Raw genomic sequence first — 27,868 nt, forward strand, 5'->3', positions numbered from 1 at the left:
GACCTTATTTGGCAAAAATGACCTTTGCAGATATAATTAAGGATCCTGAGATGAGATGATCCTCAACAAGGATGGGCACTAAATCAAATGACACTGTCTATACAAGAATTCTGTTTCTCTTCTGAGAAGAAAGACAGAAGAAAAGGTTATGTGAAGACAGGGGCAGAGAATGGAGTTAAGCTGCCATGAGCCAAAGAACACCTGGGCCACCAGAAGCTGGAGAAAGCAAGGAAGAATTAACCCCTAGAGTCTTTAGAGGGAGGGAGTATGGCCCTGACAACACCTTGTGGCCTCCAGAGCTGTGAGAAAATAAACTTCTGTCATTTTAAGTCCTGCCGTCTTAGCCCTTGGAAGTTGTACATTCATTAATACAACAAAAGAGAATGAACTACTGATAGCCTCAACAACATGATGACTCAATCTCACAAACTAGTGAGAAAGCACAATCTCACAAACTGTATGATTAGTCAATATAGTGTATAGTCTGCAATATAGTCAGACACTGTTGTTTAGTTGCTCAGTCATGTCAGACTTTTTTGCAACACCATGGACTGCAGCCCGCCAGGCTCCTCTGTCCATGAGATTTCCCAGGCAAGAATATAGGAGTGGGTTGCCATATCCTTCTCCAGGGGATCTTCCCAATGCAGGGGTCGAACCCATGTCTCCTGCATTGGCAGGCAGATTCTTTACCAATGAGCCACCAGGGAAGTCAAACACACAGACATTATATAATTTTATGTATATGAAGTTCAAGAACATGAAAGATGACTCTATAGGACTAGAAATCAGAAGCATGGGTAAACTCTCAGGTGAGGGCGGGGACTGATTGGAGAGGAACAAGAAGGCAGTTTCTGGGGGCACAGAAATGTTCTGCATCGTTATTAGGATGGTGATCACATAGGTGAACACATTTGTCAAAAAGTACACTCAAGAGCTGCTATATTTTATTCAACATAAATTAGATCTCCGTTTAAAATACTGAGAAAAGAACAAAACAAGCAAACAATAACTGAAATTATACACTAAGGCAGAGGTTGGCAAACTAGAACCTCTGAGCCAAACTTGACCTGCTGCCAATACAATTTTACTGGAACACACCCAGGCTCAATTGTTTACGCATTACCTATGACTGCTTTCACTCTACAAAGTCAGAGCTGAGTAGTTGTGACAGAGACTATAGGGCCGACAAAGCTGCACATTCTTATTGTTGAGCCCCTTAGAGAAAAAGTCTGCCAACTCCTGCACTAAAACTATAGCTTATAACCATGTCTATAACTATGGAGGCCCTGTGCTTAGTCACTCAGTCGTGTCTGACTCTTTGTGACCCAGAGGACTGAAGTCCGCCAAACCCCTCTGTCCTTGGGTATTCTCCAGGCAAGAATACTGGAGTGTGTTGGCATGACCTCCTCAAGGAGGCCCTAATATTCTGTAATTCCAATTATGCTCAAAGGTATGAATTTGTGATATTTGTTATTAAGCTTGAAATGTCTTTACCCATTTAGGTGAAATTTTGAGCTATATCTTATGATTCTTAGTGTTTTAGTCCATTTTTCTTTAATTTGCCATTTTTCAGCAAATTAATCGTTCATTTTAAAGCTATGACAAGTCTAGACAGCATAGCGAAAAGCAGAGATATCACTTTGCCAACAAAGGCCCATATAGTCAAAGCTACAGTTTTTCCAGTAGTCATGCACAGATGTGAGAGCTGGACCATAAAGAAGGTTGGGCATTGAAAAACTGATGCATTAAAATTGTGGTGCTGAAGAAGACTCTTGAGAATCCCTTGGACAGCAAGAAGATCAAACCAATCAATCCTAAAGGAAATTAATCCTGAATATTCATTGGAGGGACTGATGCTGAAGTTCCAACACTTTGGATTTCCCAACATCATCACATGATGTGAAGAGCCAATTCATTTGAAAAGACTCTGATGTTGGGAAAGATTGAAGGCAAAAGGAGAAGGGGGCAAGAGAGGAGGACATGGTTCGATAGCATCACTGACTCAAAGGACATGAATTTGAGCAAATTCTGGGAGATAATGAAGGACAGGGAAGGCTAGTGTGCTGCAGTCCATGGGGCAGCAGAGTTGAACACAACTTAGTGACTGAACAAAAGCCATGAACAACAAAATAGTTCACTAATATATTGTACTGTTCAAAAGTCAGTGGATACATGGATAAAATTTTGTGTGTGTGTGTGTGTGTGTATGTATGTATATGCATTAATTTATATGGTCCCACCTGTCAGGCATGTTAGAAAGTGAAGGAGTTCAGAGCATGCCACTGCTATGCTTCTTTGGTATATTAATTATTTTTAGTTAAAGACACTTGAAAAATAAGAAAAACACTGATCTTTCCTTGTTTTTCTTAAAAGCAGAAGATGAAATTCCTATATGAAAGATGTCTTCCCTATACTAGAAGGGATTTAACATTCTCATCAAGACCTATAAGGTAAAACCAAGAAACTTCTATACAAACAGTCCTTGTTAAAATAATCCTTATCTGCCTTTAGTACCCCCTACATAGTCACTTTTCTATATATGCTCTCTTTGTTCACAAATGTAAAAGCACATAGGTTTTGTCATTTCTTTGGGTCTTCAAACTTTATGAAGGCTCCACTTCATATAAAACTTGCATTAAATAAATTGGTATGCTTTTCTCCTGTTGATCTGTTTAATGTCAATTTCTCAGTCATCCAAAAAGAATCCTAAGAGGGTAAAAGTTTGCCTCCCCTATAGAACAGCAGTTCCCAACCTTTTTGGCATCAGGGACCGATTTCATGGAAGATAATTTGTCCATGGACTATGGATGGGGGGATGGTTTCAGGATAATTCAAACACATTACATTTATTGAGCACTTCATTTCTAATTTAATGCTACTGCTGATCTTATGGGAGGTACCAGTCCATGGCCCAGAGGTTGGGGACATCTACTACAGAATTTAACAGTTAGTTACAGAGAAATGAAAGAATTGGCAACAGATGGAACCAAGGCTATGTGAACTTAGTCAGCAGCTGAAGTAATCTCAGGGGTCTGTGGGCAACGATTAAGGAGGGCCTAGCCAACAGGGATCAAGACCATCCCCATGGAAAAGAAATGCCAAAAGGCAAAATGGTTGTCTGAGGAGGCCTTACAAATAGCTGTGAAAGGAAGAGAAGTGAAAAGCAAAGGAGAAAAGGAAAGATATTCCCATTTGAATGCAGAGTTCCAAAGAATAGCCAGGAGAGATAAGAAAGCCTTCCTCAGTGATCAGTGCAAAGAAACAGAGGAAAACAACAGAATGGGAAAGGCTAGAGATCTCTTCAAGAAAATTAGAGACATCAAGGGAACATTTCATGCAAAAATGGGCAAAAAAGGACAGAAATGTTGTGGACCTAACAGAAGCAGAAGATATTAAGAAGAGGTGGCAAGAATACACAGAAGAACTGTACAAAAAAGATCTTCACAACCCAGATAATCACAATGGTGTGATCACTCACCTAGAGCCAGACATCCTGGAATGTGAAGTCAAGTGGGCCTTAGGAAGCATCACCATGAACAAAGCTAGTGGAGGTGATGGAATTCCAGTTGAGCTGTTTCAAATCCTGAAAGATGATGCTGTGAAAGTGCTGCACTGAATATGCCAGCAAATTTGTAAAACTCAGCAGTGGCCACAGGACTGGAAAAGGTCAGTTTTCATTCCAATCCCTAAGAAAGGCAATGCCAAAGAATGCTCAAACTACTGCACAATTGCACTCATCTCACACACTAGTAAAGTAATGCTCAAAATTCTCCAAGCCAGGCTTCAGCAGTATGTGAACCGAGAACTTCCAGATTTTCAAGCTGGTTTTAGAAAAGGCAGAGGAACCAGAGATCAAATTACCAATATCCACTGGATGATCAAAAAAGCACAAGAGTTCCAGAAAAACATCTATTTCTGCTTTATTGACTACGCCAAAGCCTTCGACTGTGTGGATCACAAAAAACTGTGGAAAATTCTGAAAGAGGTGGGAATACCCAGACCACCTGACGTGCCTCTTGAGAAACCTGTATGCAGGTCAGGAAGCAACAGTTCGAACTGGACATGGAACAACAGACTGATTCCAAATAGGAAAAGGAGTACGTCAAGGCTGTATATTGTCACCCTGCTTATTTAACTTATATGCAGAGTACATCATGAGAAATGCTGGGCTGGAAGAAGCACAAGCTGGAATCAAGATTGCCAAGAGGAATATCAATAACCTCAGATATACAGATGATACCACCCTTATGGCAGAGAGTGAAGAGGAACTAAAAAGCCTCTTGATGAAAGTGAAAGAGGAGAGTGAAAAAGTTGGCTTAAAGCTTAACATTCAGAAAACTAAGATCATGGCATCTGGTCCCATCACTTCATGGCAAATAGATGGGGAGACAGTGGAAACAGTGTCAGACTTATTTTTTTGGGCTCCAAAATCACTGCAGATGGTCACTGCAGCCATGAAATTAAAAGACACTTACTCCTCGGAAGGAAAGTTATGACCAACCTAGACAGCATATTAAAAAGCAGAGACATTACTTTGCCAACAAAGGTCCGTCTAGTCAAGGCTATGGTTTTTCCAGTGGTCATATATGGATGTGAGAGTTGGACTGGGAAGAAAGCTGAGTGCTGAAAAATTGATGCTTTTGAACTATAGTGTTGGAGAAGACTCTTGAGGGTCCATTTGACTGAAAGGAGATCCAACCAGTCCATCCTAAAGGAGATCAGTCCTGGGTGTTCATTGGAAGGACTGATGCTGAAGCTGAAACTCCAATACTTTGGCCACCTCATGCGAAGAGTTGACTCATTTGGAAAAGACCTTGATGCTGGGAGGTATTGGGGGCAGGAGCAGAAGAGACGACAGAGGATGAGATGGCTGGATGGCATCACCGACTCGATGGACATGAGTTTGAGTAAAGTCCGGGAGTTGGCTATGGACAGGGATGCCTGGCATGCTGCGATTCATAGGTCGCAAAGAGTTGGACACGACTGAGCGACTGAACTGACTGACTGAGCCAACTTGCTCGGAGAAGGCAATGGCACCCCACTCCAGTACTCTTATCTGGAAAATCCCATGGACGGAGGAGCCTGGCAGGCTGCAGTCCATGGGGTCGCTAAGAGTCAGACATGACTGAGCGACTTCACTTTCACTTTTCACTTTCATGCGTTGGAGAAGGAAATGGCAACCCACTCCAGTGTTCTTGCCTGGAGAATCCCAGGGACGGGGAGCTGGTGGGCTGCCGTCTATGGGGTTGCACAGAGTTGGACACGACTGAAGTGACTTAGCAGCAGCAGCAGCAGCAGCCAACTTGCTCGGACTCCTGCAGGCATAAGTATCAGAGTTGTCTAATCCTATGATCTAGGAACTCTCGAGTAAGAGTTTTTGAGCTTAGAAAGTCAAAACCATTGCCAGATACGGCTTTTCATTGTCTTCAGAATAAAAACCAAAAATGTGTCATTGCCTACCTCCCAGCCTTTCTTCTTCCTCTCCTACTACAACTTTGTTTAACAGGAGTACATGATCAGTGTTGACTTTCAGAAGAATCCTCTGGCAGTAGTCGGGGAAAGCCTGAATGAAATGAGGAGGAAAGAAATGGGGGAAAAAATGAGGAGGTTAGGGACCACTGGGATAACTTAATAAGGAATCATTTAATGAATGTCTGAAGTAGGAGAGTGACAGTGGGAATGAAGAAATGAGGGATTCCAGAATAAATAAAATGTTTATTATTCACCCTAATAAATGAAAACTACATAGCAATGAAAATAAACCATGGCTACATTTGGCAGTAAGGATGAATATCCCAAATATGACGTTGAGCAAAAGAAGCAGACACATAAGGATATAAACAGTATGATTCTTTTCATAAGAAGTTCAAAGCAGGAAAAAACCCAACTATGTTGTTTGAGAATGCTTATAGACATGGTTTAATAAATAAAAAAGGATTACAAGAGTCAAGATAGTGGTTACCGCCAGGGAGAAGAAAGCCATAAAGGGGCTGCTGTATGTATGTTAGATCACAGTTTAAAACAAAGTTTTAAAAAGTATAAATCCTACAGAAACAGTTGAAGTATATATAATTAGAATTTATATACAGAAGGTAAGGAGGGGACCTGAGTTCAAACTGGTTCTGTTACTCACTAGTGGTATGACCTTGAACAGTTATTTAACCTAAGCCCTGATTCCTATTAAGGGAGCTAACAGAACTGTTATTTATATTTAAGTTCCTTTCTGTCTTATAGGAGCTACCCTCTCTGGTTGGTCAGCTGGATAAATCTCCCTCAATTTTTTGTTTATTTAAATACACTGCAAGTGCCCACATCCTACTAATGGAGAGGAGTGTTCCTCAGTACTTTTCTAGGTCAGCTGGTTGAGGTTTCCAGCAGGTGGGGATATTAAGCTGTCTGCTCTTACAGTTCTGTGGTTCTTAAACTTGAAGACATGCACCACAATTTCTTGGAGGTCTTATTAAAACACAGCTTCTTGGGCCACATTCCCACAGTTTCTGGTTTATAGCAGTGAGGCCCCAGAATTTACATTACTAACAAGTCTAACAAGTTCCCAGATGATGTCATTGCTACAAGTCCAGGGACAAGCTTTTGAGAACCTCTACTCTGATATTCTATACTTTATTCTCAGGCTCTCCAAATACGAGGGAGAGAGAAACACTTTTCTCAGACACTGGAAGGAAAATTATTCCATTCACTTGTGCAGCCCTCTTTTTCCCAGAGTATTGGCTTTCCCCAGTTACTGACCTCGTTTGTCCAGTATCTACCCTCTCCTATGAATGTCCTCAGAAACATACATTACAAGCAAAGGTTTGCTGCTTTTAGCTGCTAAGTTGCTACAGTAAGGAATTAGAGGAAGGAAAGAAGGAGAGGGGGCAGGGTCAGGAAAATGTGTTCAAATCATCTTCTTCCCAGAAACTCCTGTGAGAAATAAAGGAGACAAAAAAGCATAGCACCTGGGACATTAACAGCACTCAAACAAACGTCAGTCACCAGTGAAAATCCTATGTTGGAACCTGAAGGACTTGAGTCCATGGGGTTGCAAGAGTCAGACAAGACTTAGTGACTAAACCACCATCACCACCATTATTGCTATGACTTTAACTTTTTTCAGGTGGATGTTTGCAAAGAAAGTATCAAATATCAACTTCAATATCATTTCTTTATATGTTTTATACACTTTAAAATTACTTTGAGACATTTACATAGGTTCTATGAATTATACAGACCACCTTAAAGTAAAAAAGCAACACTACATAATTTAAAAAATAACAATATATACATTTAGCTGAAATCTATTAAAAATCATAATACAAACATATGTAAAATTTTAGCAACCATTTTTTAGTTTGTTTTTTAAAGTCAAAGTATGAATCTATAATTTTAGGAAAGAATATCCACATAGTGGATATTCTTAAAGGTAAAATGCAATTATTAAATCATTACACATGATTCAGTTAAATTCAATTCAACATTTATTTGTTGTGTGACTGGTAGATGCAGGGGACAGAGAGGTGAAAAAATGATGAGGTCTTTGTCCTTAAGGAGTTCATGTTTTTTTTTAACCTGTGTTTAATTATTTGTTTCCACATCTCTCGCCCCCACTTGATAGTAATTGTCTAGTACCTAGAGGAAAGGGTGACTGACTTTCAGGCAGTCTGAACTTGGAGTTGTCACTATGGAAGTGAACTTTGAGTCAGCATTTGAAGGATGCTAAGAATTGGGGTGGGGAGGGAAGAGAAGCACAGAACGTTTTAAACAGGAAGGGTAACAAGTGCAAAAGCTCGGATATGGGAAATAATTTGTTGAGACTGACAAGCACTTCTGTATAGCTGCAGCTTCTGGGCTCATTTTAAATAGGGGTGCAACTGAAGATAAAAATGTAGGGGGGCCAGATGGTGAAAGGGTCTTCTTCTGTTCTAAGGAGTTTTGACTTTACCTGCAGGTGACTGGGAGCTTTGCAAGCAGCAGAGTTAGATGAGGGTTTGTGTTCTGGCAACAACTGCACAATCACAGGACAGAGAGTGAATCATAGTGAACTACCTGGACAAAAGTCAAGTTAGGATTAGATCATAACATTTCTCAGGAGACAGAATGCTGCCCACCATTGTTTCCAAATGTTTGATTTGCCTGTAGCCTTAAACTGTTTTCAGCAGTTATATAAAGTGGAACAACTGCTGGAAATGAACTGAAACTGAAGACCCTACCCATCGGCCTCAAATTCAAAATAACGAGTTTCAGAAAACACACACACACACACAATTAGGTATGAAGTTCAGGGGTAAAGTTCAGGTGTATTTCTTTGGTGGTCAGTAAAATCATTTTTAGCAGCCTTATAATTAACATAAAATTAAAATTTGAACCATCTTCATGTCAAGGCAGAGGAGGTATGATTGCTGGGATGTGCAGTAAAATAATTAGATACTTTATTTACAAAAGTAAAAATAAGATTTGAGGTTAGTGACCCAATCAGTTTGATCTTTAAAAGGAAAAATATGGGAAATAATAATAATAGTTATGTATAAAAGATGTCAATTTACATAGCACACAAAAGTAGGCAGAATAATTTTATACAATAAACAGTCATAGGAGATGCTAACAAAGTACTGGATAATATGCCACTTAGTAAAGGAAAATAACCTACACAAAGGTTAAAAATTGACATAAACCACCAACATAAAAATTATGAAAGCTAAACCAAATTGGGAAAATATTTATAAGTATTGCTACACAGAAAACTCACATACACCCGTAAGAAAACTTTGATTCTAATAAATTAATTAGCAAGAGAAATTATTTTAATTACAAAAGGAATGGCTTAGAAACATTTGGAAAAGTCAGCCTCACTAATAAAAAAAATGCTGATGAATAGGCTTAACTTTTTTTGGACCTATTAGTAAAGCTTTCTTCCTCCCTTTGCTTTGTTTTTTAGTGTGCACATCCAGGATGGTCAAGACTACTGTGTTATGCAAGGGCCATTCTCATCCTTGCTAGTGGGTGACACTTGGCATTCAATATTAAAATGCTCATACCTTTTGATTCAGCATGTACATTTTGAGGACATCTTGTTATGCCAAAACACATGTTTTATTTAGCTCGTTGTTGTATCAGGAGTCCTGTTCAAGCTCCACAGGATTATACAGGGTTTCGTGTTAGAACCCGTGGGACATGGAAAGCACGTGGAACCAAAGAAATTCTAGGGATCCCTCTCATCACTCTTTCCCAGCATCTCAGATTCTCTCTGCAAGTCTGTCCCACTCTCCCCTCTCTGCTAACTGGCTGCTTCGGCTGATCCATAGTTTGTGACTTTATACAAGTTCAGATCAGGCTAGCAGGGGATTCTGTTCATCATCACTAAGGAACCCAGGCTGATAGAAACTCCTCATGTGTGTGCGTCTTTGATCACTGTGGCAGAGGAAAGGAGACATGAAGAACTCTGCAGGGACACTTAAAACATCTGCCCAGAAGTGCTGCCAGAAATATTATTGCTGCTCACATTTCACATTTCATGGCAACAACCAGTTCCAAAGTGGGCCAGGAAGAGCAACCTTACCAATACCCAGGAAGAGAACTGAAATATCTGTGAGCAGTCCTTGTGTTTCCTCATCAATGTGTTGTGTGCTCACTTAAATTTCTCATAAATGAAGATTAATTTGAAAATTATGGTTTTGCATTTCTATTTTTTTTTTAAATTAAGACATATCAGCACATTTACTGACATAAAACTGTACAAATGAGCACAAATCCATAACAAACATGCATCATGCTCAGTTAAAAAACAGTTAAATGTTCAGACACATCATTTGGCAAATTCTCTGTTGAGGCAAAACAGCCAATTATGCAACAAAAACAACAGACTAACAAGTAAGCAAGTGTTATGTCATAATATTGTATCCTATTATAAGTATTTTACGCAACACTTGTAACTTTTAGTTCTGTCTTCTCTAACCTTTAAATATAAGATAATTAGTTCCAATAGTAGACATGCTTAATGGTTTAACTTTGAAATAAAATTTTGGAAAATCTACTACTCCTTTCTCAGGCTTCTGAGTCAGTTTAATTCAAAAGTATCCTAAAATTACTATTTGCAAATGTCTATCTACTCCTGCATAGCTAAAATAAATAGAGAAATAAACTAAATCCTGATGATGATAAAAGATGGGAACTGTCATCCATAACTCTTGATTTTAAATTTTTAGTTTGTTCAACAAACACACTAAAGGTAGCATCCTTCCTCTTCTCCTTAACAAGCAAATGTTATATAGTTACATTAAAAAAGCTATAGTTACAAATACATTTGTCTAATTTACATATTGAAATTCTCTGTAAGATTTCATTTGGAAAAAAGTTCCAATGCTAAAATTAATTTTGAGAACTACTATTGTAGACATTTTCTTTGTCATGAATCCATTTGGTATTTCTTTGGCTTTAAGATCTCTTTTATTTTGAAAAATCCTCTAAAAACACAAATACAATCTCTTGTGTCTCATGACTTTCAGACTTTCTTCTCCTTCTCCTTTGTAAGTCATCCTAGCAAGACTAGTTAACAAAATACCTGAAATTTAAAAGGCGTTTATAAGTACGTATTTGTAAAAATTGTTTCCATAGAGAATGAGGCAAGAGTTTATTTTCTACAATCCCATGCACCTTTATTACATGGCAAACAAAATTAAGCTTGCCTTCTGACCTTATATCATACTTCCTTCTCAACACTTCAGCTTTGGTTTTATTGAATAAAACATGGTGGAAGAGTCTCTTGTTCTTTCTTAGAATTTTCAAAAAATGTAAATATTACGATGACCCAAATGTTTCAAACTAATTACTGCTCTTGTAGTCTCAACTGCATTTTGGTTATACATTAGCTTTATTAGTCACATTCAGCTTCAGTAAGCAACATTTTAAAACTGTAAGATCATGGTTTCGATGATAAGCTTTTTGAGAAAGTGAGCTGAGTTTTTGCCATTTCTAGTAGATCATTTCGGTTGCATAAGACAGACAATTCAACTTAAATGTCTTAAATAAATTTTTAAAAATGTATTGGCTTACATAATTGAAAAATCTAATTATATAATTATTTTTTTACATACAATTATTTTTTAACATAAATTTTTTTACATAATTTTTTTTTACATAATAGGAGAAGGAGACAGGAGAAGGTGGGTCTCAGTTGTTGTTATTGGTCAGTCACTCAATTGTGTCCAACTCTTTGTGACCCCATGAACTGCAGCATGCCAAGCTTCCCTGTGCTTCACCATCTGCCGGAGTTTGCTCAAACTCATGTTCATTGTCGGTAATGCCATTCAACCATCCCAACCACTGTTGCCCTCTTCTCCTCTTGCCCTCAATCTTTCCCAGTATCAGGTCTTTTCCAATGAGTCAGTTATTTGCATCAGGTGGCCAAAGTATTGGAGTTTCAGCATCAGTCTTTCCAGTGAATATTCAGGGTTGATTTCCTTTAGGATTGACTGGCCTGATCTCCTTGTTGTCCAAGGGACTCTCAAGAGTTTTCTCTAGCACCACAGTTTAGAAGCATCAATTCTTCAGTGCTCAACCTTCTTTATGGTCCAACTCTCATGCCCAACCATGACTACTGGAAAAACCATAGCTCTGGCTGTATGGACCTTTGCCAGCAAAGTGATATTTCTGCTTTTAAATATGATGTCTGGGTTTGTCATAGCTTTTCTTCCAAGCAGTAAGCGTCTTTTAATTTCAAGGCTGCAGTCACTCTCCACAATGATTTTTGAGCCCAAGAAAATAAAATCAGTCATTGTTTCCTTTGTTTCCCTATCTATCTGCCATGAAGTGATGGGTATGGATGCCATGATCTTAATTTTTTAATGTTGAGTCTTAAGCCAGCTTTCACTCTCCTCTTTCACCTTCATCAAGACGCTCTCTAGTTCCTCTTCATTTTCTGCCATTAGAGTGGTATAATCTGCATACCTGAGGTTATTGATATTTTTCCTGGCAATCTCGATTCCAGCTTGTGCTTCATCCAGCCTGGAATTTCACATGATGTACTCTGCATATGAGTTAAATAAGCAGGGTGACAATATACAGCCTTGATGTACTCCTTTCCCAATTTGGAACCAGTCCACTGTTTCATGTCAAGTTCTAACTGCTGCTTCTTGTCCTGCACACAGGTTTTTCATGAGGCAGGTAAGGTAGTCTGGTATTCCCATTTCTTTAAGAATTTTCCAGTTTCTTATGACCCACACAATCAAAGGCATTAGCATAGTCAATGAACCAGAAGTGGATGTTTTTATGGAATTCTCTTGCTTTTTCTATGATATGATGTTGGCGTGTCGGCAATCTGATCTCTGGTTTCTCTGCCTTTTCTAAGTCCAGCGTGTATATCTGGAAGTTCTCAGCTCACATACTGTGAAGCCTAGTTTGAAGGATTTAGAGCATTACCCTGCTAGCATGCAAAATGAGTGCAATTGTGTGGTAGTTTGAACATTTCTTGACATTCCCCTTCTTTCTGAATGGGATCAAAACTGAACTTTTCCAGTTCTGTGGCCACTGCTGAGTTTTCCAAATTTGCTGGCATGTTGAGTGTAGCACCTTAACAGCATCATCTTTTAGGATTTGAAATAACTTAGCTGGAATTTCATAACTGCACTAGCTTTGTTCTTGGTTATGCTTTCTAAGGCCCACTGGACTTCACATTCCAGGATGTCTGGCTCTAGGTGAGCGGCTACAACATCATTGTTATCTGGGTCATTAAGTTAAAAGGTTCAAACTCTTGTAATCAAAACTCAGTTTCTTCATCCTTCACTCTCCCTTCCCCTGAGTTAGCTTCCCTCTTGGGTTCCACGTGGTAGTCCCCAGAAACTTCAGGCACATATTCACTCAGATTCAAATTTAGTAGAAGCAGCATAGTCTCTTCCCTGTCATTCCTTAACAAGTCTGAGGATCCACTTTGACTGCACCATTTTAATCATGTGTCCTTGACCAAAGGATGCTAAGACTTTTATCAGGGACCAAAGGATGCTAGGGCCTGTATCAGGAATTCTTTGGGCTACAAGTAACAGAAAAATCTAACAGTAGTTTAAACAATGTAGACATTTATGATCTCATTTAACAAGAATATTGAAGGTAAGTAGTTTAAAACCTATCACTCTTTATTGACATTCATCCTTCTTCAGTCATCTATACTATCCACCTGGCATAAATCAAGTTACCATGACTCTATTATAGTTCCACTGGTCAATTTTTTATTGCTGGGCCATTACCAATATGTTTTACTTAATATAAATTTATAAGAAATCTTGATATGTAATACAGCAAATCTTCCCTAGTTATTCTTGAGGAATATCTAGGCTATTTTGAGGTCTTTGATTTTTCATATAAATTTTCTCAAACTTGTCAAGTTAAAGAAATTCATCTAAGATTTCAATCAAAATTTGGATAGATCAATTTTGAAAGACTTGTCTTCTTCATAATATTATCTTTCTAGCCAATGATATATTTATATTTCTCAATATATTTATGTTTTCATTAAAGTTTTATAATTTTCTCTATAAAGCCTTGCCTAATATCCAAAGGATGTTATATCTTTTCTTGCTATTACAAAAATTATCTCTTAAAATATTATTTTTCCTAGTTGTACATAACATGCATTTAAATTTGGATATAAACCTTGTATCGGACATTTTGACAAATTCTCTGATTAAGTCTAATGATTTGTCAGCAGACTGTTGGATTCTTTTATGTAGACAATCATATCATCTGCAAATAATGACCGTTTTATTAATTTCCTTCCAATCCTTTGACTTTTTTTCCTCCTGCCTTACTGTAGAACTTCTTCTTTTACTTACTTAAGTATTTCTATGTCTTCGTATTAGACATAGTTCCTGTAAATTCAATTCAGGTACATTTTTATATATATTTTTTATATTCAATCTGATAATGTCTAATTTTATTTTATTTCTTTTTAATGTCTAATTTTAAATTGGTGAATTGAGTCCATTTAGTGATAATTTGGATTTATTTCTTACTTTATTTCATGCTTTTCTCTTTGAAAGTTAAATAAGCTCTTTTTACTTTAAAAAATCTTTTTTTTTCTCTTGCTGCTATCTATTGCATTAAATAAACTGTATTTACCTTACAATGTATTATATTTATTAGTACATTCTACATATATCCTTTAGTTATATCTTTAATATGAACATTTATAGAGTCTAAAATTGATAAATATATCTACCTTGATTATGAATAAAACAAAGACCTAGGATAGTTCTCCTATTAGTATGTTCACTATATCCCATTAAACATGTTACTACCATTAATATTTTCAATTCAGTTCAGTTCAGCCGCTCAGTCATTTCCGACTCTTTGTGACCCCATGAATTGCAGCACGCCAGGCCTCCCTGTCCATCACAAACTCTCGGAGTTTACTCAAACTCACGTCCATCGAGTCGGTGATGCCATCCAGCCATCTTATCCTCTGTCGTCCCCTTCTGCTCCTGCCCCCAATACCTCCCAGCATCAGGGTCTTTTCCAAGGAGTCAGTTCTTCGCATCAGGTGGCCAAAGTATTGGAGTTTCAGCTTCAGCATCAGTCCTTCCAATGAACACCCAGGACTAGTCTCCTTTAGGATGGACTGGTTGGATCTCCTTGCAGTCCAAGGTACTCTCAAGAGTCTTCTCCAACACCACAGTTCAAAAGCATCAATTTTTCGGCACTATCTTATTTTTCTATTCCCTGATGAGTCATTATTATCATTGTTTTTATATAAATAAAAATATAAAAATTTGAGTTTGACATTGGTAGATTTGAAATAATGGTCCTAGCCTGCTGTGAATAAGTAAACAACATAAGGACCAATATACAGAGGACATCTTTAACCTATTTATTTAACAACTGACAGCAAGGAGATCCAACCAGTCAATCCTAAAGGAAATCAGTCCTGAACATTCATTGGAAGGATTGATGCTGAAGCTGAAACTCCAATACTTTGGCCAACTGATGTGAAGAACTGACTCATCTGAAAAGACCCTGATGTTGGAAATGATTGAAGGTGGGAGAGAAAGGGAATGAGAGAGGATGAGATGGTTGGATGGCATCACCAACTCAATGGACATGAGTTTGAGTGAACTCTGAGAGTTGGTGATGGACAGGCAGGCCTGGCGTGCCGTAGTCCGTGGGGTCACAAAGAGTCAGACACAACTGAGTGACTGAATTGAATCTATCTTTTCTCTTTGGAGGTTTTTAAAATCTCCTTTTTATCTAGGTGTAGAATTTTTTTTCTTTCATCCTGCCACTATATCTCTTAAATTTCCCAAGAATGTTCCCAGCTCAAAGTTTTTGTGTGTCCTAGAACTGCAGCTTGGAAACAATTTCCTCCAGGTATATTTTTGGCTTGCTGCTGCAATTTTGGTTCAAGTCTCTGCTCAGTTCCTCAGAAAGGCCTTCCCTGATCCCAATGTCAAACTTTCTTCTCTTACCCTCTATTTTTCTTCACAGAACCTTTTATTACTTGACATTTTAAAAAATAATTATTTGTTCATCACCTGCCTCCCTCTCCCAAGAATATATACCCACAAGGGCACAGACTCAAATTTATTCACTGCTATATCCCTAATATCTAGAACAGTACCTGGAACAGTAGGCACTTCATAAGTATTTGTCAACTTAATGAGTTAATAGTCTTTTGTCTGTGCTTTATTCTCTCCTTTTAAGGAAGCTGAATTCTTTTCTGTGTATGTGAAGAAGTGAAGTGAAGAGAAGTCACTCAGTCATGTCCGACTCTCTGCGACCCCATGGACTGTAGACCACCAGGCTCCTCGGTCCATGGGATTTTCCAGGCATGATACTGGAGTGGGTTGCCATTTCTTTCTCCAGGGGATCTTTCTGACCCAGGGATCGAACCCAGGTCTCCCGCATTGTAGGCAGACGCTTAACTGTCCAAGCTACCAGGGAAGCCCCAGAGACAATAAAACTGCAGATAAAATGTACTGGTGGAGTAAGACACTTTGAGAAAGTCCTTTATAAATGCAGAACCTCATATTTTCCCTACTGAGGGACCACGTCCTAAGACCCAGATTTTAATCTTGCTTGTACTGCTTACTAGTTGTGAGCTACTGGGCTAATCATTTTACCTCTTTACTCCTTTATGCTCTTACATGTAAAACTAAAGGGGTTCAGTTAGATGATCATTAGTTCTTTTCAGCAATAAAACTGCATGATTCCACAGGGGCAGAACATCAGTGGCCTAAGATCACAAGATGGGTGAAATCAGGCCTTTAATCCAGGTCTCTTAAACTTCTTCAATGATGACCTTACCTGGCATCAAAGATACTCTACAGCCAACTGCCCACATACCTGAAAAACTACAATACCTGAAAACTCTTCACAGGGCCAACCTATACACTTGAAAGAGTCAAACTTTTATTCCAAATGTACCTGGTGCTACATAGATAATGCACAAAACTAAGCCTTTAGCATGGTTTTAATATCTATATCACATCACTTTGGGTTAAAAACACCTCAGGAAAAAAATTCCAACTCAGTGGAGAATCATTCACCAAAATGCCTTTCCTCAAAATCAACTCGGCAAAAAAAACAACAGGAAGAGTTTTTTAAAAAAGAAAGGAAGGGGACTTCCCTGGTTGTCCAGAGGTTAAGAACCCACCTTCCAATGGAGGGGACACAGGTTCAATCTCTGGTAGGGGAACTAAGATCTTCAGGCTGCAGGGCACCTAAGCTTGAGCACCACAACTAGAGAGAAGCCCGCACACTTCAAATCCTAAGCCAGTGCACTCTGGAGCCTGCAAGCCACAAATAGGGAAGCCTGCAGCCGCTGCAATGAAGACCCAGCACAGCCAAATATTAAAGAACAAAAAAATAAAAAGAAAGAAAAAAGAATGTACAAGTGAATAGCAGGACAAGAACTATAAGAGGAAGTATATGGAAAGGAGGAGGTAACTTAGCCTCTAGATCAAGCATTTTCTTAAAAGTTTTAGCCTGTTTTTGGGCGGGGAGGGGGGTGGTTTCTAGGACAAGGAGAAAAATGACTACCCAACCTCTTTGCCTCTCAAACTCATAGCTTCAAAGTGGCAGCTGAAAGACCTGACATGGGGAGAATGGAGGCTTGGAGGCTTTTCCAGCAGAGGTATTCAACAGTGAATAGGAGGAGTGAAGAGACTAAGGCTTTGGTTCTACCAGAGTGCCAGACAGCTCTTATGATCAAGAGTAGGTGGCCATATGACTTATCATCCAAACCAGGACCTTTTTAGGAATGAAAGAGCACTAATAATTGTATTAGGGCTAAGGGGAAACTAGGTGCCAAATAAATAAGATATATGGTCATCTTAGGTGTTAAGGGCCCCAGCAAAGGCAGGAGTGCTTCCCCCGTGGCTCAGCGGTAAAGAATTCACCTGCAATGCAGGAGACGTGAGTTCAATCCCTGGGTCGGGAAGACCCCCTGGAGGAGGAAATGGCAACCCACGCCTGGATTCTTGCCTGGAAACTCCCGTGAACAGAGAAGCCTGGCGGTCTACAGTCCATGAAGCTGCAAAGCAGTCAGGCACGACTTGGCAAATAAACAACAACAAAGCAAAGGCAGGGGATCTACAGAGTTAGCTGATCAACCATATAACGAAATCTTACCTCACGTTATCAACCACAGGAGCCCCAGCAGAGGCAGCAGGGAAGATGGAAATCAGCCTTTCAGCTAGTATCATCTCTGCTCTTTGGGTACAATATAAACTTGTCAGTTACCTCTGGTGCCATTTTCTTATTGATGCCTCTGTGTCCCGGCTCTCTGGAATAAACTCCTTTAAGATTGGTCCTAACAGGAAAACAGTACTCAAAGTACACAGACCTGATCTCCAATGCTTATCAACTCTGTATCCCAAGAGGTACATGACAGAACCTCGGGTATCTAACACTGCAAAGTGCAAGGAGTGAGCAAGGTGACAAAGGAAGTGTGAATATGAAGGCATGGGAAGAGCAGGTATCTATATGTATGGACCAAATATGGCTGTCCCAGAATGATATCCTTATTCCCCAGGGGATCAATACAAAATGACCACCATTTCTCAGTTCTAATTCTAAATTCCTAGGAGAGAAAGTCTGACTAGTACAGATTAGGTCAGGAGTCTCTTTGGTCAAAGTAGGTATGGCTAGGTGTGTGCTCTGCTTAGTTGCTCAGTCGTGTCCAACTCTTTGCAGGCTACCAGGGAAGCCCTCATAGCTCAAATGGTAAAGAACCTACCTGCACCAAAGGAGACCTGGGCTTGATCAATAGGGAAGATCTCTTGGAAAAGGGAATAGCTACTGACTCCAGTATTCTTGCCTGAAGAATTCCATGGACAGGGGAGCCTGGTGGGCTGTACTCCCTGGAGTTGCAAAGAGTCAGACATGACTGACTGAGTGACCAACACTTTAATGGCTAGGTGGTAGGTCACAAATTGCATATGGCCACAGAGATCTCACCCCAATGGAGTAGAAGCTTTTAGAAAAGGGAGGATCTGGGCAAACAGGTACTCTAAAATTGTATCATATTTGATGCAAACTGAGGAAAGTTGAAAGTCACCATAGAAATGCAAGCAATTATATTGTTCACCGATAGATGAAACATTACATAGACACAATAAGGTAAAATTATTTGTTGATTCAAGGTTATTCTTAGTATTGGGTTATATCCTGAAAGTGACAGTTAAACTTCTATTATTTCTTTAAGCCATTTGCTGCTGCTGCTGCTGCTAAGTCGCTTCAGTCGTGTCCGACTCTGTGTGACCCCATAGACAGCAGCCCACCAGGCTCTTCCATCCCTGGGATTCTCCAGGCAAGAATACTGGAGTGGGTTGCCATTTCCTTCCTTGGAAGGTGGGTGCCTTTCCAATGCACGCATGCTAAGTCGCTGCAGTCATGTCCAACTAATCCACTCCTAAAGTCTTAAATTCTTGGCCCTGCCCCAGGCTTCCCTCTCTTGAGCCTTAAGTAATCTTTAAAACTTGCTGTTATTTTTCCTTTCTTGCTAAGTGATGGTAAGACTGCCAGTCATTTTGTTTCTTAAGAAAATTGCCTAATATTTGCTTTTGTTAGGAAATATACCACATTATCTTATGGAAGCTTATGAATTTTTTAATGTATTAAAAAACAGATACATATTCTTAATTATTATAAAATTAATACAGGCATGAGTTAAAAATTCAAATACATGGAGTAGAAAAATAAAAGATAAAAATGTAGCCCAACTACTGTCCACAACTTAGTTCTACTTCCTGGATTACTTTTTTGACCAGGACCCAAGTAGGAAATACATTTTACACTCACATACACACACACACACACAAGATAAAAGTTTCACGAATTTTATTTGCTCATACTTTTTCTTTTTTGCCCTTCTAATGTAGATTGTAGCCACTTGATTCACTCCCACAATTCGAAACCACTACTCTAAAGATAGAGTAGTGAAACTTTTTTAGTACTTCTGATAGATACCTCTATCCTTGAAAATAATACACACATACCGCATTTAGATTCAATTCCTGACTTTTTAAAAATTGATTCCACACTTCAAAAAAGAACATAAGAACTTAGTTTAATTACATCAGCCTCCATTTTTCTTTCCGTAGTCTCATCTTTGCAATTTTTATTACAGTACATTAAGTTCTATTTCTTAGTTAATTGTTTTAAATATATTTAAACCTCTATTTCTTTTTTATTAATTTATTTTAATGTTTTAAAATTTTATTAATTTAAATTTAATTATTTTAATTTTAATTATTTTATTTTTATTTATGCATTTCTTTTAATTTTATTTGTTTATTTATTTTAATTATTTAAAGGCTAATTACTTTACAATATTGTGGTGGTTTTTGTCACATACTGACATGACTCTGCCATGGGTGTACATGTGTTCCCCATCCTGAACTGCCCTCCCACCTCCCTCCACATCCTACCCCTCTGGATCATCCCAGGGCACCAGCCCTGAGCACCCTGTCTCATGCATCGAACCTGGACTGGTGGTCTGTTTCACATATGATAATATACGTTTCAATGCTATTCTCTTAGATCATCCCACCCTCGCCTTCTCCCATAGAGTCCAATACACTGTTCTATACATCTGTGTCTCTTTTGTTGTCTCACATATAGGGTTATCGTTACCATATTTCTAAATTCCATATATATGCATTAGTGTACTGTATTGGTGTTTTTCTTTCTGACTTACTTCACTCTGTATAATAGGTCTCCAGTTTTATCCACCTCATTAGAACTAATTCAAATGTATTCTTTTTAATGGCTGAGTAATATTCCATTGTGTATATGTACCACAGCTTTCTTATCCATTCATCTGCTGATGGACATCTAGGTTGCTTCCATGTCCTGGCTATTATAAACAGTGCTGCGATGAACACTGGGGTGTTCATCACGTGTCTCTTTCAGATCTGGTTTCCTCGGTGTGTATGCCCAGCAGTGGGATTGCTGGGTCATATGGCAGTTCTATTTCCAGTTTTTTATGGAATCTCCACACTGGCTGTACTAGTTTACATTCCCATCAACAGTGTGAGAGGGTTCCCTTTTCTCCACACCCTCTCCAGCATTTATAGTTTGTAGATTTTTGGACAGCAGTCATTCTGACCAGCGTGAGATGGTACCTCATTGTGGTTTTGATTTGCATTTCTCTGACAATGAGTGATATTGAGCGTCTTTTCATGTGTTTGTTAGCCATCTGAATGTCTTCTTTGTAAAATGTCTGCTTAGTTCTTTGGCCCGTTTTTTGATTGGTTGGTTAAACCTTTATTTCTTGATCTACCGTTAGAAAGTGTTCATCCACACATTTAAAAATGTCTCTTAATTCCTCCATTATGTAAGATTAGTGCATTTGCATCCTTTCACTTCCCTCCACTTCCCAACTTCCATTAGGTGTATCCCTACTTTTACACAGTCAATAATTATAATATTTACTGTGTTAGGATAATTGTCTTTTGTATTTTGTCCTTCAACTTATTTTTAAAAGTGATTGTTTTTCAATATTACAATCAATTTTGTAAATCTTATTCACTGCTGAATCAAATGTATAGACAGACTTGTAAAAAGACAGATGTAAATCATATTATTAAATTTATGCTTATTGAAGGAGAATGTTCTAGGTGGCAATGTCAAACAGATTCTCTTTTCCATTGATTACTCATAATCCTGTCACATCTTAGTTTCATATTTGGACCATGAGTTACACAAGTTTTTGCCTTTACTAAAGATTTTAATTCTTTTTTTTTTTTAGTTGATGACAGGAAAAACATGCACTCTCATTAAAATTATTAAGGTTTTTTAAAAATGCTATTGTATAAAATGAATCTACTTTTTTCTTAAAGATGTTCTTCTGAGATACTTCTTATTTTTCATTATTATTACTACTGATCACCTTGGAAGTCTAAATATTTGCACTGAAATACCTTTTTATTGCATTCATAGAGCAGATCCTATTACCAGCTTCCCATGTTTCTTTTTTTTTTTCTGAAAAGGGGCATGAGAGATCAAAAAATAGTTTAAAATTCCCTCATTTGCCCTCATCCATCAATGCTTTGTCTTTCTATAGGATTCTAGGTTCAGAATTAATTTCTCTCAGAACTTTGAAATTCCACTGCCTTCTTATAATTAGCATTGCTAAGATAAATGGCAAACTTCAATCTATTTCAATCTCCCTATCACTCCTATAAAAGTAACAATCTCAATTTGGCTCTCTTTTCTGTACTCAGTTTAATTAAACTTTCATAACTGGCCTTTTCTGATACTCTCCTCGCTGGGCTCTATACTGCACACTAGGCTGGTTTTCTTAAATAACTGGCTACTCTTGGTCTTGCTTTTGCTTGTTAGCTGTTCAGTCTTTGTCCAACGCTTTGTGACCCCATGGACTGTCCACAAGGTTCCCCTTTGTCTATGGGACTCTCCAGGCATGAATATTGGAGTGAACTGCCATGCCCTTCTCCAGGGGATCTTCCTGACCCAGGGATTGAACCCGAGCCTCGTGGGTCTCCTGCATTGGCAGGCAGGTTCTTTACCACTAACACCACCTTTTTCTAATGTGATTCTAAATGCTGTAGTTCCTGTACCTTCTTTTCTATTCTATATGTCTTCTCCCCTATATTAGTCCTCGAGCTTTAAAAACTATCTGCTGACAATTCCTAACTTTATATAGGCGGGCTAGACTTCTTTTTGACCTCCAGATTCACAACTTTAAAACATCTACTTGGCATCTCCTTATGTCTCCTAGGCATTTCAAACTGAACATGACCAAACAGAATTTTCTCTCTTTGAATCTGAATCCGCCTCAGCCTTGACCATCTCAATACCTGGTGCTATGATATGAACTGCCACTTTTGACTCTTTGCTTTTAATTCACTCCCCATGACTCCTCCCTCCTCATCCAATTCTACCTTCATCCAGTTCATTGTTAATTCCTGTTATTTCTACCTTCAAAATATAGCTCTATTGTCTTTAAAAAATGTAAACCAGATCATGTCAGTCTCTTGCTTTAAATGAAGGAGAGGATAAAATCTAAAACCTATACAGCTGCCCTGAATGTCTGATTCCTTTCTACTTCTCCAGATGCATCTCTCACCTCATGCCACTCTTATTTCCTCACTCTAGCCTCCTGTCATCTCCTAGAACACACAGTGCTCTTTCTACCTCAGAGCCTCTGTAATTTGATATTCTGTCTGGAGTACTTTTTCCCTCAGGTCTTTACATGACTGACTTGACTCCTTTTTATCCTTCAGGTTTTGGCTTAAATGTTCAGAGCCTCCATGTTAACCCACACATGGATTCTTTGTAATTAGGAAAAAGTACCTTTCTGGAGAGCACCATATGGACTATATTTGAGCCCCTACAGGCAGCAGCTTAAATGCTCTCAGAGAGGCTTTTCTTGACCACCTTACCACATTAATGCTCCTTCTTATTCTGGATCACAGCACTCTATTTATTTCCTTCACAGCTCTTCATTCAACCTACAGTATTTAACTAATTATTATTTTATTTACTTGTTTATAGTCTGTCACCCTTGCTTAGGTCAGGAACTTCTCTATCAAGTTTGCTATCATAAACTCATGGCCTAGTAGTGTCTGATTCATGTAGGTGTTCAAGCAATATTTGTTGGATGAATAAACGAATGAAACCATGCTTGGAAATTTCATAAGAAGGTGAAAAATAAAATGGTTTAAGTTGTCCAGTTATGTTTTCATGAACACACTTCATCTGGAAACTGTTTTCCTCCACATTTTATTTAATTATTTCCACCCCTTGAATTTTTCTGTTACCTGAAACCTTTTTTTGACACATCACAGGATTTGAGTAGGATTTACTACACTGCCCCAGAGTTGGTGATATGTCAAGCTGAGCACAGAGGTGTTGAGTATCTTTCATTGCAAAGAGAAAGCTTCAATAACTGGAGCTTTGTTGCTTCCAATCCCAGTCCTTCGCCACCTAGCCCCAGTCTCTATGACTAGAAGACTGAGGAAGGATAATGAAAACAGAAATTGTCAGCACTGTTGTAGGCCAGAGTACAGGACCTTTTCCATGGGGAGCAGTGGGTTTCCTACTTCCCAAACCAGGGGAGGTAGAAACACTGAAAAATCACTTCTCACAAGAAGGGAAGACCAATATCAACCTCAACTTGTTGGATATTTTTTAGGTTGCTACTTTTCTTATAATTTTTAATTGGAAGATAACTGCTTGAATTGGTTTCTGCCATACGAGAGCACAAGTCAGCCAAAAGTATATATCCCTTCCTTCTAGAGCCTCCCTCTCACTGCCTCCCCACCATCTTACCCCTCTCGGTCATCACAGAGCACCGGGCACTCTGTGTTACACAACAGCTTCCTACCAGCTATTCATTTTTAAAAAGGTAGTGTATATAAGTCAATGCCACTCTCTCAATTTGTCTTACCTTCTCCTTCCCCCACTGTGTCCACAGGTCCATTCTCTATGTCTGTGTCTCTATTCCTGCCCTGAAAATAGGTTCATCAGTATTAGGGAGGCTTCCTGTTGATCTGTCCTGCGCTACTTTAAGTGGAGAAAGGAGAAAAGAAAGAGATGACAGAGTGGAAACTAGGAAGCAAAGGAGAAGTGTATTATCAGACTATTTGGTGTGGCAAGGAAGTAGGATTTTCTCATTAGCCAACAGACTGCTTGGAAGGAAGCAGGATTAAAGTCATTCTGCTAATGTTCCACCTAAGAGAGCAGTCTTTGGGTAAGAGAATCCTTAAAGCAGAGTCTGTGGGTGTGCTACAAATTATAAGAGCTGAGGTAGGGTAAAGAAGTCAAGTTTGCACCAGATCTCCCAGGTCAGGGAACTGCATAGCTGGAAGACATTGCAAGCACCCTCCTCCTGTTCTCACAAATCTTATAAATGCTGCATTAGAAAGCTGGTATTTACACCTTTGCCATATAGAACTAAAGCAGTAACAACTAACAAAGAACTGTAATTGCAAACAAGTGAACTAAAAAGATATTTATCACTCTTCCACATTTTCCCTCCAGTCTCTCAGCTTCTGAGGAACTACGACCATAAGGAGAGTGGAAGAGGAATGAAAACGCAGACCATGCTTCTCCCTCTACTGCAAGTTCCTAGAGCCACAGGTAAAGACTGAGCAAAAGCAATGGGGGGAACAGGGTGGGAGGGGTGGGTAAATGCGACTTAATTGGGATATGAAATTGGACATTTCTCCCCACTTAAGATAAAAGGAATATTTTTCCATGTCAGCATATATACAACCACATCTTTTAATGACTGATAGTATCCTCTTATACTGATTTTAAACATACCTACTCTAATTTAACTACTCTTCCACCTCAGGTGGGCTGTCACTTTCCAGTAAGCTAGGATGGGCTTCTTCACATAGTGATCTCAGGGCAGCATTCCAACAGAGGAGATGAACCACCGAAAAGTTTCTTAAAGCTAAGACTTGAATGTCATACAACATCACTTTGGCCTCATTCTATTGATCAAAGAAAGTCCCCAGACCACCCAGGCTCAAGATAAGGAGGAAAGATTCTACCTCTTAATGACAGGAGTGGTGAAGTGATGTTGGAAAGGAGCAGGGCACAGAGGTAGGAAGAATTATGACCAACCTTGCAAATATTCTATTACAACAAACTTGTTTTGAAATGCCTTGTTTAGTATTCTGAAAGTAAAATTATAAGTCAACTATTTGCCATCGCAAATATGTTTCCTAAAGAAATTATGGGAAAACTCTAATGTAGACCTGTATAGCACTCCACTGCTTTTAAAATTGATTCATAAATATCTTGTTTGATAACATATTCAACAAGTTTCTTCTGAGTGGCTATTATGTGCCAAAGACTATGATATGCTATGGGGATACAAGATAGATATGGTCCTTGTTCTCAAGGAGCTTATAGTCTGTGGAGGGAAAAACAAATATTTAATAAGCAATTACAGTCAAGAACTGACTCATTGGAAAAGACCCTGATGCTGGGAAAGATTGAAGGCAGTAGGAGAACAGGATGACAGAGGATGAGATGGTTGGATGGCATCACCAATTCGATGGACATAAGTTTGAGCAAGCTCTGGGAGTTGAGATAGACAGGGTAGCCTGGCGTGCTGCAGTCCATGGGGTCGTAAAGAGTTGGACACGAATGAGTGACTGAACTGAACTAAACAGTCAAGTACTATAACACATACGACATTAATTTATGTCAAACAATACAGGAAACCATCAGTTGAAATCATTATCCTGCCAACACTGACCAAGATGATTTTTATGGTAACTGTAGGAGGCAAGACAGGATATTAGTTGTTATTCTCATCTTTCAGTGAGGAAACTAAGGCTAATAAAGTTAACCAAGTAATTTATCCAGGGTTTTCAAGTTCTAAGTGGCAGACGAAAAATAAAAAACAGGCTATTTTCTAAAAGTCTGCTTTTTCCAATACACTCTTCTGCCTCCCTAGAAATCAGTACTGTTATAGACCCTGAAACAGAAAAAAATACTAATAAATTAAAACAAAGAAACCCTTGGATAATGGTACATATTTTGTAGGGATTCCCCTAAAGGGACTTGTATTTACGGCTTTAGAGACTGATCATGTACAGTTGATCCTTGAACAGGAGTTTGAATTGGAAAGGTCCACTTATACACAGATTTTTCTCAACATAGTACCTTAATTTTCATTTTGCAGATCTTTAAGTGTGGGGGAGAGTTTGTGTTCAATTAGAGATCACAATAGGTGGAATCCTAAGAACTAGGGATTCAGTCTTGATTCTAACTAAATTGTTGTAGCTTCCTACCCTTGGGTGAATCATTTATCATTCCTTTATTTTTGAGACAGAAACAGCAATAGTTGGATTTTCCACTGTGTAGGTAGGGTCAACGCCTCTTCCCCTGCAACCACCACGTTATTCAAGGGTCAACTCTAATGTATAACATACCTAATCTAGTACACCTAATATACAATAATGAAGCCCACTTACTTCCTAAATATCTCTGAACCCTAGAATCTGAACTGTTTTCATTTGGGTTCACTGTAATGAGGAAAAGCCATTTAAAAAATAATGCCTAAAGGACTTCTTTAACATGGCTATCTACAGATAACAAGAAGGATTAGATGAGAATGATGAAACTCAATTTCCACTTCAGAACGAATTACATTTATTGCAGTTTACTAAGCAATGAACTTAATCAAGAATATGTGTGTCTTGGCCTCAAATTCTTTTTGGAATAAGAAAATACATAAATTATAAACAAACATACGGAAATATGCATGTATACCAACATACATACACATACACATGAAAATTTCAAATAATTATTGTTTTATTTCTTTTCACTAGGAAACTGGCAAAAGCCCTCAAGCTAACATGACTTGAGGAAAGTTATGGTCTAGTTAGATCCTTTTTTCTTTCATTATCCTGTTACTCCATTTGTGCCTTTATCTGGTCTCTATCCAATGCTGATTTGTGTTAAGAAAGCTTACATATCAAACAACTTAAATCTCTGAATCTGTCTGTGATGTTCCAAATTCAGACAGTAGTTCTTCAATAAATTTATTTCTATTATTTGAATAATCTGTTTTTAATTTGTCCATGCAAAGCCAGAACTTCAGTAGGTTTGTCAACCTCTACTGTTTTCTCTGTAACATTCTTTTTGAAAGTCACTGATAACTGAGAATAGCCTCTCTCTCCTAGCGCTGCTCTCTGCTCCAAATTCTCATTTTCTTGGCATACTACACAGCAGTCGTGGGAGGAGTAATACAAACCAGAATTTTCCAATTTTACGTTTTGAATGGCTTATAGCTGTGAGGCATGATATTAAGCCTTTCAGGCCTGGGACAGGCAGTTGTGACCCCCTGGATTGGCTGCCTCCAGCTGCTCACAGGCTTTATCAGAAGATGGCCCAAAGAAAACAGAGGTGGAATGGGTGATAAGAAATGTCTAGTAGTTCCATAGGCCTCTTATCCAAGGTGAACAGTAGTATGCTCAGCAGTTGGCTGCTGAAGTAGATGTCCAGATGGTAGAATACGTCCTTGGCTGTACTCAGCACACTGCCACCAGCATGGAGCTCCAGGGTGGTGCAACTCTGATGGCTCTGAGACTCTGACTTCACAGACATCAGATTCTTCTGATTGTTTGCAGCTGATGTGCCCTCTTAATGTCATCCAAAGTAGTTGAAATCTGATTAATCCAACAATGCACATGTGTTTTACAAATTAAACCCTTGACATTATTTTAAAATACTTGCTAGAAAAAACTTCAGTTGGATTCAAAAATCCATTTGCCTTATCATAACACTGTGTTCGTAGATTAAAAAAGCTGTCAGATTTCTTTGAATAGAATATCAACCATTATACATTTTTGAACGGTTGCAAAAGAAAAGGTTTAAATTTTTTTTTTTTACCATGTAT

At 38.6% G+C, this 27,868-nt stretch overlaps 1 protein-coding gene across 1 annotated transcript in view; it reads left to right on the forward strand.

Annotated features, from left to right (window-relative positions):
- The window catches only part of UGP2 (UDP-glucose pyrophosphorylase 2), a 177,412-nt gene that overhangs the window by 88,893 nt on the left and 60,651 nt on the right, over nt 1-27,868 (forward strand). Inside the window, exon 3 of the mRNA XM_070480154.1 lies at nt 24,487-24,585. Coding sequence (XP_070336255.1) covers nt 24,534-24,585 — 52 coding nt within the window. The 5' untranslated portion in view covers nt 24,487-24,533. The remainder of the gene's footprint in view (nt 1-24,486; nt 24,586-27,868) is intronic.

Source organism: Odocoileus virginianus, chromosome 2 (assembly GCF_023699985.2).
Source record: "Odocoileus virginianus isolate 20LAN1187 ecotype Illinois chromosome 2, Ovbor_1.2, whole genome shotgun sequence".
Lineage (NCBI taxonomy): Eukaryota > Metazoa > Chordata > Mammalia > Artiodactyla > Cervidae > Odocoileus > Odocoileus virginianus.